The following is a 14,992-nucleotide window of genomic DNA, read 5'->3' on the forward strand; positions in this document are numbered from 1 at the left end:
CAGTGTCATAGGGCTGTAGCTTAATGTGATTGGTGAGAAATTAGCTTTACATAAAGTAAATACATGCTGATATGCTAATATTTACGTAGGGTACCATGCTGATATTTTGTCCTGTAGTTATGACTGTGATGTCGACAGACATAATGAGTACTTTATCCCCCCTCTTTAGATCCAGAGATTCAGAGAGTGCTACAGTCAGAGTGCTGCAAAGATAATTAGAAGAGCATACGCAGATATAGACCCAGACATAGCAGAGTTGTTGGATGAGGATGCCATCATAGACCTTAATGTATCATTTGATGGCACTTGGCACGAGAGGATTCCCTTCCAACTACAGGATAGGTGTGTGCATTGGTGCTGGTACCAGCGAGCCCTAGAAAATGGTGAAGATCCACCCTGTCACAAAAACCTTGGAGGCCATACATTTTTTGAAGAGGTTGCACAGAAAATGGGACCTGTAATATCATAGGATGTCAAATGATAACATCCTCAAAAGAATGTAGCACGGAGGAACCCAGAATGCAAATGGTTCTCTGAACTCAGTTTTGGGGCATCGCAACCATATCACACAGTCTTTGTGGGCAAAAGTCACATTGACGGAGCAGGCAGTATGGCAGTAACCACGTTCAATGAGGGAGCCACTGCTATATCAAATGTGATGAACAAATTGTGGCTTGACAGCACATTGGTGACACTGGAAGCAATCAGAGAGGAGGATGCAAGGCATGTTGCGAGAGCTGACTTTTCTTCAATGGAGTGTGCCAAGCGTAGGCGCAGGTCCCATGACACAGTCAAGAGAGTAAAGCTGCACCAGCAACAACTCAAAGAGGGCCTTACATATGGGGCAGGCATAGCTGATTAATGTTCTGCACATTTCAACAGCCATACAAAAATCCTTGTATGTGACAAATTGAGCACTGATATGAGAATTTGCCCAAAACTGCCCAACAGACCAGTATTCAAACAATATGCTCTATTGCTTGAAACAAATGTATCAAATATGCTAATGTATCTGTCAAATGTATATTTGATGTTTATTTGTCCGTTTAGAAGATATTTATACATAAGAGTTTAATGTGTCATAAATGGTCATATTTATGGAAAGTACATTTTAATTGCATTAGCCTATCTTTATCAACCATTTTCTAAAAATGACATGTTCCCCCTGCGCCAATTCATTTTTATCAGGCTTCAAAGGACGTGCATTTACATTATTCCACACACAGGGTCTTAGGTCTTATAGGCTTTTTTTTTATTTATCTTGTGTCCTTTTTATTTTAAGTGTCATTTTATGTGTAAATATATTCAAAATATGCATCCGTTATACATGTGACGAGATTTTTGGAATAGTTAAATGAAATGACAATATTTTGATAAACTGATCTGTAAAAGTCTGACCATTGAGTGTCTTAACACAATAAAACAAAAAACCTGCCTTGAAGCAATGTGTTGAATAGCATGTTAGCGCCATTTTTAAGGAGGGCTTGCCTATTAGCATATTTAAAATGTTTTATAAATAAAACATCCCTATTAGCCTGTGGTGCCTGGCCTTCAGGTGCCTTTTTGCAAACTCCAAGCAGGCTGTCGTGTGTCTTTTACTGAGTAATGTTTTCCGTCTGGCAACTCTACCATAAAGACCTGATTGGTGGAGTACTGCAGAGATGGTGGTCCTTCTGGAAGGTTTTCCCATCTCCACAGAGGAACTCTGGAGCTCTGTCAGAGTGACCATCAGGGTTCTTTGTCACTTCCTTCCTCTTCTCCCCTGATGCTCAGTTTGGCCGGGCGGCCAGCTCTAGGAAGAGTCTTGGTTGTTCCAAACTTCTTCCATTTAAGAATGATGGAGGCCACTGTGTTCTTGGGGACCTTAAATGCTGCAGAATTTTTTTTTTGTACCCTTCCCCAGATCTGTGCATCAACACAATCCTGTCTCAGAGCTCTACGGACAATTCCTATGACCTCATGGCTTGGTTTTTGCTCTGACATGCACTGTCAACTGTGGGACCTTATATAGACAAGTGTGTGCCTTTCCAAATCATGAAACAGGATGCACCTGAGCTCAATTTTGAGTCTCATAGCAAAGGGTCTGAATACTGATGTAAATAAGGTAACCTGTTTTCGCTTTGTCATGATGGGGTATTGTGGATAAATTGATGAGATTTGTAATTATTATAATTGTTTAAAAAAAAATGATTAAGGCTGTAACATAACAAAATGTGGAAAAAAAATCAAAGGGTTTGAATACTTTCCAAATGCACTGTATTAGCATTCCTCCAGATAGAAGCCAGGAGCTGGGCAGAAGGGCCCTAACAGATAACCTGGTTTGGGCAGAAGGGCCCTAACAGATAACCTGGTCTGGGTTTGGGCAGAAGGGCCCTAACAGATAACCTGGTCTGGGTTTGGGCAGAAGGGCCCTAACAGATAACCTGGTCTGGGTTTGGGCAGAAGGGCCCTAACAGATAACCTGGTCTGGGTTTGGGCAGAAGGGCCCTAACAGATAACCTGGTCTGGGTTTGGCTTCTCTGTTTACCGTGCTTCTCTAAAACTAGCCTTTTCTGGTTTCCCACTGGATGTGCATTATTGACATCTTTAATCCCTCTGTTATTGCAAAAATCCTAATCTTAAAACAAGGTGCGATAAGATGAGACAGGATGCTGCTGTAAAAGGCACTCGGGCTTCCCACTGCACAGTATGTTCATATTGAATGCCACTTCCACTCCTATCAAAGATGGCCGGTCATTATATTGTGCTTATTAGCCTTAGCATTTACCTCAGGGGAACAGGTCAGAGAGGGTGTCATCACATCGAGACACACACACCAAAATCCTGTTGCACAGTGGGAGATACACCAGGAAACTGTTTCAGCCACGCAGATAAGAAAATGGAGCCTATCTCTCGCTTCCGACTCATTGGCCTGAGCTGTCATTACCATCCTTCTTCCATCTAATTTAGAGTGTATCTGCTCCCAGACAGAATATTTATGTTAGAGAAAATGGCTGCTGTCTCCCCTCTCCCAGCATCATTACTGTAATTAATGCTTTCAAGTCTGTGTTAATTGAATACTGCAATTAGAGTACGGCTCCATTTGTTGCACTGTAATGTACCTCTCCATTTAGAGTTCCGGTTATAGTGGCCTTTACCCAACATTTGGTTTGGTGAAGGCGTTGCGGGGTGAGGTGAGACACTCTTGGCTGTGATGTAGCTAGCAACACTAGCTACATGATTCACTCCCCCACTGGTTCTATTTAGGTGTGTGTGAAGCAGAGGAGGATGGTGGGAGAAGCTATAGGAGGATGGGCACATTATAATGGCTGGAATGGAACGGTATTGAACACATCAAACATATGGAAACCACACGTTTGTCTCCCTGTTCCATTTATCCCATTCCAGCCATTACAATAAGCCTGTCCTCCTATTGCTCCTCGCACCAGCCTCCACTAGCGTGAGGAGGAAGATTAGACCACTTAAGTCAACAGGAAAGTGTTAGAGACCTGCTGCCTCATTTTAAGGACGTGTGAGGGGATTTACTGGGATATGTGCTGTGCCCCTGTAAAACAGAGAGGTGGAGATGCCAGTGGCCTAGTGGGGAAACTCATGGCTCAGGCCTGATGAAAAGTAGTGTGTTGTTTAAAGGGAGCATCCTGCGGCGTCCGCCTCTGGTATTGTTTCCATTCCTGTCAGGGTTATTTAAAATGAGTTTTGGGCTGTCTGTCTTTAAAAAAAGACCTGGGTGGCATTTCCCCTGGCCATGGCATGGACTTCCTGGCACGCGAAGGAGAGAGTCTCTGACAGTGATGGAAGGTCAGCCTCGCGGATAGAATGACCCATCCACTGGACAATGAGTCTGTTAGGCTAGTTGGTGATGTCTGTCTCACTCTCTGTCTCCCTCCCTCCCTCTATCCGTCACTCACTCAATCACCTCCCTCCAGGCCTTTCCTCTGACCTCCCTGGCTAAGAAGCAGCCGACAGTGTTGGTGGTCTGTGGTCCTGACCAGAATGGCTCCATCGGCCTGGTGTGTGCCCGCCACCTGCGCATATTCGTAAGTATACCACAATAGACTTCACCCGCCAGGCATCACACACACATGGCCATGTGGACAATATCAGAAAATAGTTAGAAGTTAACAAATGGTTCACTGGGTTTAATTGCAGTATTAGGAGATTTTCATTTAAACTCCCATAAATAGTAATCTGAGTCATGATTAATTGATCCATTACGGGATTGAAAATGTCAATGACATCATTTCATTGTGACCCTCATTAAATACCGTTACCCTCGTTAAATACTGTCTGGTTACAGTTGGCAGCGGTAATGTAACATGATGTCATGGTCACATTAGTTTGCATGACTGTGGATAATGCTGTTCTGTGGTGTAAATTCATTAATTGCAATATTACAGACGATTACACTAACTAAAAACAATCTAAACAAGGATTTACCAGTGATGTACTGAGGAAAATCTACCATCTTTATTCTATGTGATGGAAACCATAGACGTGCTTTGGTTTCCCTGCCTTGGAACGAAATGTATCTATATAACGTCTCCATATGTGTCTGCGATGCCAGATTTATGAAGTGTCAATATCTATGATTAAAACCATGTTGACAGAATCTGTTAAAGTTGTAAGATGACTGTCTGTGAAGTTTTCGGGGCAGCGACTGGGCCTGGGGTCAACACACGGATATATTTTACACCAGGATCCCAGGAATGCATAAAGCATTTCCACATAACTTTGATCCAAAGAAAACGTATCATCGGTCGATGAATCCCTGACCGTGGCATTACTCTTATTCCCTGCAGGATTTGCTAGTTCAGGTTTTAGAGGCAGTGCACCGCAGCAGATAAGACCATAGTCTTTCGCTCTGATCTGGGAACTGTAGATTCGATTAAACAGAGAGTAGCTGACTATTTAGCCCCGGAGCAAATGAACTAAGCCGGACTGATTTGCACCGCGGCCCTGAGCTGGTCGTCCGTGTTCACCGAGCTAGCGTGTGTTTGGCATGCATCCTTGGTTCATTCCACTGTTAAATGTCAAACCAAAACATTGCATATGGAAAAGACAAATATTCCAAGAGTCAAAGTTCATTTTTGTCAGATTCTGTCTGAATATGATTAATTATGACCGTGAACGTTAGTCCAGCTTGTTGTTCACGCAAGGGAGGATGCACACGATGTTCCACAGTTCTTTCAGAACATTATGTGGTTATTTTATGTTTCTAAAAAACACCTTGGCCTCAACGTCTGAAAGAATCAAGTTGTTTATCACATGACACATGAATCCCCGAGATTCAACAATGTGGTCTTTGTTTCCAATTTGACAAAACCACGTGAATCTCAACAGACTGTGACTAAAGGGATGATGCTCCTTCATGGCCAACCCAGAATCCTAGCCTTCAGGGAGAGGGAGTTCAATATCGGGAATGCTTAACATCAACAGGAAAAGGCTTGTGACCTGTCTGTAACCTGTGGTCATAGGCCTCATGTCTCCTGTATTCCTGATCCATGACGCTTGTTGACGCTAGAGAGCATCCTGACGGTGCCTCCGTCCCTGAGGTACGTCTGTCTGACGTTGATGATGTAACCTCTTCTAGGTCAGGGCACTAGGGGTTCACAGAGGGGTCACTGCCAACCCAGAGGGGACATCTCTCTCTCTGGCCCGATGTTGAAGTCTGATTGGTTTAATGTCTCTCAGGAGCGTGTGGACTGACGTCTGGAGTGACAGACCACTTCCCCATCTGAATCTGACCAGGGCCAGTTAGGCAGAGATGGAGAGACCTGAACCTCTCACTGCCTAGTTTACAGTACCTCCTCCTTTCGCAACCATCTAACCAGCCAGGCCTTCCACTGAAAGCACAGCAGCAGCACACTGAGGCCCTTTCACATAGACTATTAATTGCTGGGATTGAAGTCCATTAGCAGTGGAGATCACGGGTGTCCATTGTTTAACAACACAAGCCACAGGTGTCTGGCTTTCCCTAAACGTCTATCATTAACCATGGAGGTCTAATTCAGTCATCCTCCAGACCTGAGAGCTAGAGGCCTACAGTGCTGTGCTAATCAGAGGGGAGTCTTGTCAGTCTTTATCTATCCAGCCCTGATTTACTATACACAGACAGACTAGAGAGAGGGCAGGAAAAACAGCAACGTGTACATCCTCTCATAAATGTTCTCCTTGTTAGAGGGCATGTATTCATTGCTATACTTCATTTTGATATACTTGCAGTGCCTCTCTGTCATTCTCTCTCTCGCTCGCTCTCGCTCTTTACCTACCCCTCCCTCGCTCGCTCTCCCTCCCCCTCTTTCTCCCCTCTCGCTCTCGCCTCTCTCCTTCCTTCCAAAAGGAGTACGAGCCCACCATCTACTATCCCAAACGCACTCCTAACACCATTCATCAGGACTTCACAGTTCAGTGTGAGAAGATGGACATCCCATTCCTCTCCTATCTCCCAACAGAGGTGAGCAACATCACAAAGGACTATAAGACATTTCTAGACACATTCATCCTTGAATTAAGCTTGACATTTGCAAATGTAACTGATTTATGCAAGTGCACCATGAGTTGAGCACCTGATTCTCACTGTAGGATTTGGCCCCGGCTGAGCTTGCTGGAGCTGGGAGAATAATGTAGAGCTCTTTTCTAGATATTGATCAGAGTTTGGGTTGTGTGTTCAGGTGCAGCTGATCAACGATGCCTATAACCTGGTGATCGATGCCATCCTGGGGCCAGAGACTGACCACACAGACGTGAAGGAGCCCTATGCTGGCATCCTAGTCACCCTCAAGCAGGTCAAGATCCCCATCGCCAGTGTGGACATGCCCTCAGGTAAGGCTGAGAGCTACAGTGCCTTTCAAAAGTATTCAGACCCCTTGGATTTCATCACATTTTATTGTGTTACCAACTGGGATTAAAATGTATGTCATTTTTTTGGTTCAAGACAAATACATTATATACTGTTATATCAAAGTGGAAGAACATTTCAATTGTATTTTTTATAGAAAAAAATAGTCATTGCATAAGTATTCAGCCCGTTTGTTTAAGCAAGCCTAAATTAGTTCAGGAGTCAAATTTGACTTCCTCAGTCAAGTATTGAATTTCAAACATAGATTAAATTACAAAGACCAGGGAGCTTTTCAAAAGCCTCATGAAGAAGGGGCGTGATTGGTAGATGGGTAAACAATAACACATCAGACATTGAATATCTCTTTAAACATGGTCAAGTGTGGATTATATAATAAACCACCCAGACACATCGAAGATAGTCATCCCCTTTGAACCGAGCTGCAGGACAGGAATGAAACTGCTAAGGGATGTTACCATGAAGCCATTGGTGATTTTAAAACAACTACAGAGTTCAATGGCTGTGATGGGAGAAAACTGAGGATGGATCAACAACATTGGAGTGGCTCCACAATAATGACCTAAATGACAGAGTGAAAAGAAGAATACAAATATACAGAATATTCCAAAACATGCATCTTGTATGTAAAGTAATACTGGGGAAAAAATACAGCAAAGGAATACACTTTTTGGTCTAAATGTAACGCCACATGTTTGGGACAAATCCAACACAGCAGATCACTGAGTAACTGCCTCCTTATTTTCAAGCATGGTGGTGGCTGCATCATGGTATGGGTATGCTTGACCTCTGCAAATATTGGGGAGTTTTTCAGGATGAAAAGAAACGGGATGGAGCTAAGCACAGGCAAAATCCTAGAGGAAAACCTGCTTCGGTCTGCTTTATACAAGAGACTGCGAGAGGAATTCAGCAGGACAATAACCTACAACAAATGGCAAAATCTACACTGGAGTTGCCTACCAAGAAGAACATTTATTTTATTATTTTTTTATTTTAATTTCACCTTTATTTAACCAGGTAGGCTAGTTGAGAACAAGTTCTCATTTGCAACTGCGACCTGGCCAATATGAAGCACAGCAATTCGACACATACAACAACATAGACTTACACATGGAATAAACAAAACATAGTCAATAATACAGTAAAAGAAAATAAAAAGTATATATACAGTGAGTGCAAATGAGGTAAGATAAGGGAGTTAAGGCAATAAATAGGCCATGGTGGCGAAGTAATTACAATATAGCAATTAAAACACTGGAATGGTAGATGTGCAAGTAGAGATACTGGGGTGCAAAGGAGCAAAATAAATAAATAAATACAGTATGGGGATGAGGTAGGTAGATAGCCCATCTGTAAACAGCCCATCTATGTACAGGTGCAGTGATCTGTGAGCTGCTCTGACAGCTGGCGCTTAAAGCTAGTGAGGGAGATATGAGTCTCCAGCTTCAGAGATTTTTGCAGTTAGTTCCAGTCATTGGCAGCAGAGAACTGGAAGGAAAGACGACCAAAGGAGGAATTGGCTTTGGGGGTGACCAGTGAGATATACCTGCTGGAGCGCGTACTACGAGTGGGTGCTACTATGGTGACCAGTGAGCTGAGATAAGGTGGGGCTTTACCTAGCAGAGACTTGTAGATAACCTGTAGCCAGTGGGTTTGGCGACGAGTATGAAGCGAGGGCCAACCAACGAGAGCATACAGGTCGCAATGGTGGGTAGTGTATGGGGCTTTGGTCACAAAACGGATGGCACTGTGATAGACTGCATCCAGTTTGTTGAGTAGAGTGTTGGAGGCTATTCTATAGATGACATCACCAAAGTCGAGGATCGGTAGGATGGTCAGTTTTATGAGGGTATGTTTGGCAGCATGAGTGAAGGATGCTTTGTTGCTATATAGGAAGCTGATTCTAGATTTAATTTTGGATTGGAGATGGTTAATGTGAGTCTGGAAGGAGAGTTTACAGTCTAACCAGACACCTAGGTATTTGTAGTTGTCCACGTATTCTAAGTCAGAGCTGTCCAGAGTAGTGATGCTGGACGGGCGAGCAGGTGCGGGCAGTGATCGGTTGAATAGCATGCATTTAGTTTTACTTGCATTTAAGAGCAGTTGGAGGTCACGGAAGGAGAGTTGTATGGCATTGAAGCTCGTCTGGAGGTTAGTTAACACAGTGTCCAAAGAAGGGCCAGAAGTATACAGAATGGTGTCATCTGCGTAGAGGTGTATCAGAGAATCACCAGCAGCAAGAGCAACATCATTGATATATACAGAGAAGAGAGTCGGCCCGAAAATTGAACCCTGTGGCACCCCCATAGAGACTGCCAGAGGTCTGGACAACAGGCCCTCCGATTTGACACACTGAACTCTATCAGAGAAGTAGTTGGTAAACCAGGTGAGGCAATCATTTGAGAAACCCAGGCTGTTGAGTCTGCCAATAAGAATGTGGTGATTGACAGAGTCGAAAGCCTTGGCCAGGTCGATGAATACGGCTGCACAGTAATGTCTCTTATCGATGGCGGTTATGATGTCGTTTAGAACCTTGAGCGTGGCTGAGGTGCCCATGACCAGCTCTGAAACCAGATTGCATAGCGGAGAAGGTACGGTGGGATTTGAAATGGTTGGTAATCTGTTTGTTAACTTGGCTTTCGAAGACCTTAGAAAGACAGGGTAGGATAGGTCTGTAGTAGTTTGGGTCTAGTGTCACCCCCTTTGAAGAGGGGGATGACCGCGGCAGCTTTCCAATCTTTGGGAAACTCAGACGATACGAAAGAGAGGTTGAACAGGCTAGTAATAGGGGTTGCAACAATTTCGGCAGATAATAGAAAAATGTAAATCATTTTTAGAAATATGTATGTTCTTGAGTGGCCAAGTTACAGTTTTGACTGAAATCTGCTTGAAAATCTATTTTTACATTTTAATTTCACCTTTATTTAACTAGGCAAGTCAGTTTTTATTCTTGTTTACAATGACGGCCTACCGAGGAACAGTGGGTTAACTGTCTTGTTCAGGGGCAGAAAGACAGTTTTTTTTATAGATGTACCCAAGAAGACTGACAGCTGTAATTGATGTGAAAGGTGTTTCTAACATGTATTGACTCAGGGAGATGAATACTTATACAACAACTATATTTTAGTTATTTCATTTGTATTAACCCCCCCACCCAAAAATAAACAACATATTCACTTTATAACACAATAAAATGTGAAGAAATCCAAGGGGTCTGGATACTTTTGCAAGGCACTGTACAGTATGCTGTACACCCAACATTTGCCAATGGTGCACAGATGTACAGAAAACTGCCCAAAACAGGGTTTACCTCTGAGCTAAACATGAATTAGTCATAAAAAAGAAAAGCCTGTACATGTACCACAATACACAACCACATTTGCAACTGCAATAGGTTTCGTCAGATCAACCTCAAGTCAACCTCAACACTGTCGAGCTAGGAGTGGTAAAGGTCAACCTGGATGGACTGAGACAGTAAAGCATGTAGCTTAGTGTAGTACATCTATTTGGCATCTGGCTCTGTCCATTACATCATACCCTCTCCCCATTTCTTTTGCTTTGGAATGCTGCTAGCCAGCAGGTTTCTCATCTGTAAGATGTAACATGCCCATTTAAAGTTGAAAGGAGAAGATCAAGTGAGATACTCACTCTCTCCTTGCTGTTATGTCACATGACATTTAGCCAGTAGATGTCAACCGATTTGTTGCTCGAACTATGGAGGTGGAATTTAAATGATGATCATCGTTTGTCTGTCAAAGGTTGGGATGTGGACCAGGTGACCTCAGATGGGATCAATCCAGACGTCCTCATCTCGCTCACGGCACCAAAGAAGTGCGCCACCAGCTTCTCGGGGAAGCACTTCTTAGCAGGACGCTTCCTGCCTTATGACATCCAAAAGAAATACGATCTGAACCTGCCAGAATACCCAGGCACAGACTGTCTTATAGAACTGTAACATCTACAGTACACCCTGCAGTCCTCATTTTGGATAAATATGGATAATATATTTACATGTTTTGTATTTTATAGATTGTTACTGTGCTTTATCGTTCATGTGCCATCTCTCCAATGGATGTAGACTAAAGGAGGTTGCGCCTTAGCCAGAATCCACTCATATACAATAGAAAGATGATATTTAGAATCTGTGGGTGGTCTGAGTTGTATGTCTGTTTTGGAAATGGTTTGAGGAGTTTCCATGTGAGTTGCGACATTCTCCTTTTTGTGATATCTTCTTAGCATAGTTTCAAGATGTTCTTTCTCCCACAGCCTCAACTGATGAATGCAACCCTCGACTTAAGTGCTATTTTTTTAGTTTATTTTATTTTATTGAAGAATGTTTGATTTTTGGGTTACAGAACTGTACTTTCGATCAGCTGTTTTTTATTTGATTTGATTCAGTCGACACTACTGCATTTCCTTAATCCAAGTAACACCTGTTCATTGATTGGCAGTTGTAGAGTTAACTCTTTGTCCAATAAAATATCTAATTTGGTCGTTATTTGTTTTGATTTCTATGTGATTCGATGTAAGAAAAGTAGGAAAGATGACAGCTGACAACATTGAAAGGTAATCATGACAGTAAAGGGCTCTATTCAATCCGCATCTCAGAAGTTCAACTGTACAGCGTGATTGAAATTGAAAAGTCATTTTTCCGCCTTAGCGGAGACTTACATTCACGGTAAACACGGCATACGTTGACCCAATCGTAAATTACCTTGATATTTCTAGCGTGGATTACAAATTGAATAGAGCTCTAAATCTTCCACAGGAGTGAAAACTTGGTAGAATCTATACTGTGTTGGTGGATGACATTTCCAGTATGCTTTATAACTATAGAGATCACACAGTAAACTATGCAAATCCATACAAAGCCTCAGATATTGTTAGAGGAGATCAGTCAGGAGATTAAACAGATTATATGACATGCTGAAGCATTTACCTCCTCTCTGAATCCAGAGTCGGAGTGAATCTTTTCCCTCCTCTCTGAAACCAGAGTCGATGGAGTGAAATCAGAACTTGTGTCATATCCATTTGAGAGGCCTTTTCCTTTTTTTCATATTCTGCATGAATTTGAGGAGGCCTTTTTTCATATTCTGTATGAATTTGAGGAGGCCTTTTTTCATATTCTGTATGAATTTGGGAGGCCTTTTATATTTTGGGATGCTACAGTAAAGCAAGGTGTCTGTCTGGTTTATTGGTTTACAACTGAATGAAATTTGGGAACCAATCTGGTAAATAAAAAGCAGTGTAGTGGTAATTAGTTGATGAGGAATGTCTCATCATTTTGACCTGTCTCTAAACATGTTCATAATAAGCCAGTGAAGGGATGTAAATGGGGTACAGGACTGTTTATGTACGAGCTAGTGTATTTATAGCAAACCCTGCAGTGTCCTCTAAGTGTTAGCGCCGTGTGTAGGAAGTCATAGTGTTGGAATGTTGATCCCTTAATAAACATTGGTGTTAACCTGTCAAGAGCAAAGAGCCCAGAGGCTTTTGGAGTACAACTGAACATTTACACCTCATATTTTTCATTCTGATCCTCTGCATTTTCAGAGACACTTTTTAATGTATTTAAGTTTCTTATGTTAAATGAACGATATTCAAAGTTTTAAAAGTTCAAAGTCTTTAGAGGGTGGAAGAGAATTAAGATATATTATACAACAGGTGGGTCTAATCCTGGACGCAGATTGGTTAAAACTGCATTGTGTCTATTCCACAAGTTACCACCGGCTAAAGCTATGACGTTGAAATGCCTATTTACTCTGTTCCATCTCTATGTGCAATCCACTGTCTTATCAGCCCAGCCAGACAATTTATAAACTTGATCTCCACTATAAAAAGCATCTAGACATTATCTCCCATTTCTTTTAGACTAGCAATTAGTTTTCAATTGCAGAGATTTGTATAAACCTTGCTGTTTGGTCGTGTCTACACTTGACACTTACATGCAACTTCTGCTATCAGAACACAAAGATCGCATTGAAAAGACGGGTCTATATGCACCAAAGTTGCATTGTGTTCTGATTGTGTTCATATCTAGCTGACCACTTCAGGAGGTGGTCATGGATGCATTGTGTGCAGATTTCTTCTCAGTCTGGATGCAATCAATGGCGCAAACAGTGGGCGAGGTCATCAGTACTCCTCCCACAAGTCTCCAGAAAACTTGTGCTTTGGGCCCGAGAGGCACCTATTCATTACAACGTTGGAGGAAATATGTTCCTAGCGTGTGAGGAAAGTGATTGCTAGCCTCAAATCCTAACCCGTTTACAATCTCTTTAGTGTTGCTTGCTAGCTTGTTGGCTAGCTACAAAAGTTAGCTACAGTAGTTAGCTACTGCCAACAGTCGTTGTTGTGTTATCATATTTTGCCTATTCCACCGTTTGTAGAATGCATACTGGCATTTGAATATAGCGCAGGAAAAGGGAATCCGGACACACTATGGACACGGTAGACACATTTAGATTTAGATGTAGATGCATGACGCATTCTGAATTCCATGATCAGAACTCTATGATCAGAATACTAAAGCTGCATGAACTGTCAAGTCTAGATACGGCCTCTGTCTCTCTGACAGTGTCTAGACTTTTCTCAGCCAGTCGAAATCATGAATCAGCATTATTTTATGGATATATATATGAAGAAAATGTCAATAGAAAACAGGTAAAACAAAAACGAAATGCAGCTAGTTTGCAGTCATTCCAGCTTCAGTTTGAAGTGATTGTGTTAGCTGTGGTGTTGGCTAGCTCCTCTGAACAACAGTGTCCTGACGAGAGCACATTTTCTATGCCAGGTGAAATCGAGCATCATTGGCTCATTGTTATGGATGTTTCCAAATAAATGTCCTTAGAAAACAGTTTAAACAAATGCAGCTACTTTGCTGTTATTCTGGCTGCACTGTTTGACTGGGCTGTAAGTTAGCCGTAGTTGGATTGATAGCAAGCAAGGAATAAGAACATTGCCAGACAGTATGGCAATAGAACATTTAGACTGAATGACTGGGTCGCATCCATAAATATAGAACAAAAAGACTGAACGACTGGGTCGCGTCTCTGGCAACCGAAACGATTGAACAAACGACCAGTGGAGTTGGGTAGCAACCCTAGCTTTGTGTCGGGACTGTATCTGAAGGATGAAATAGTCTGAATAAATGAATCAAAATAAATATTTTAATGAAAATATGTCAATCATTATTTGAATATGTTGATAACACCTTGTATAAAAGTGATAATGCCCTCGAAGCTGGTGTTTGGAGGATATATTAGCACGGTTTGCCGGCCCTCCACGAACAACACCCGTGCCAGTACTGTATATCCCACCGGCTTCTCTGGCATTATCACTTAAATAACCAATACTAATGTCATTGAGGATACATGTTCTAATACAGTTCATCACCAGGCTGCTCTGGATTTCAGTGATATGAAACTAAGGGCAGATCATCTAAGTGAGGGTAGACTAGATCTGCATGGAATTATCCTGCCTGCTTGAGGGACTTTTACAGAATCATTCCTAAACATCATTACAATTGCTAATGATGCATTTGCAACTATTCAGTGCATTCCATCTCACAAGGATGTCTCTGTGTGTTTTGAAGTGAGTGTTTGTTGAATGGCGTATGAAGCCACTTCCCTATTTGGCAGCGCTCCATCGTGCAATCAGCGGTTGTTAAAGTTACAAAGCCAAACCAGAAATTGACCATCTGGCATTGTCATGCTGTCTGCCAGTACATAAACAATGTGCAGATCTGCTGTAAGGCATGGTCTGTGACAGGGAGACGACATGACAGTTTATGGAAGAGCTCAAAAACTCTCGGCATGACTACAGCTGTCCGGCTAATATAGGCAAGGAAAATATACTGAATAAAAATATAAACCCAACATGCAAAAATGTCAAACATTTTACTGATTTACAGTTCTTATAAGGAAATCAGTCAATTTACAGGAATTCATTAGGCCCTAATCTATGGATTTCACAGACACCTTTAAAAAAAAGTAGTGGTGTGGATCAGAAAACCAGTCAGTATCTGTTGTGACCACCATTTGACTTATGCAGGTTGTTGATTGTGACCTGTGGAATGTTGTCCCACTCCTCTTCAATGGCTGTGCGAAGTTGCTGGATATTAGCGGGAACTGGAACACG

General features: G+C 42.2%; 1 protein-coding gene across 1 annotated transcript in view; it reads left to right on the forward strand.

The window, feature by feature from the left end:
- LOC110524255 (yjeF N-terminal domain-containing 3) overlaps positions 1 to 11,354 on the forward strand; it is a 159,967-nt gene extending 148,613 nt beyond the window's left edge. The window contains exons 3-6 of the mRNA XM_021603739.3: positions 3,927 to 4,037; positions 6,341 to 6,454; positions 6,672 to 6,822; positions 10,615 to 11,354. Coding sequence (XP_021459414.1) covers positions 3,927 to 4,037; positions 6,341 to 6,454; positions 6,672 to 6,822; positions 10,615 to 10,811 — 573 coding nt within the window. The 3' untranslated portion in view covers positions 10,812 to 11,354. The remainder of the gene's footprint in view (positions 1 to 3,926; positions 4,038 to 6,340; positions 6,455 to 6,671; positions 6,823 to 10,614) is intronic.
- Positions 11,355 to 14,992: the final 3,638 nt, after the last annotated feature.

Source organism: Oncorhynchus mykiss, chromosome 5, assembly GCF_057628025.1.
Source record: "Oncorhynchus mykiss isolate SJ-2025 chromosome 5, ASM5762802v1, whole genome shotgun sequence".
Lineage (NCBI taxonomy): Eukaryota > Metazoa > Chordata > Actinopteri > Salmoniformes > Salmonidae > Oncorhynchus > Oncorhynchus mykiss.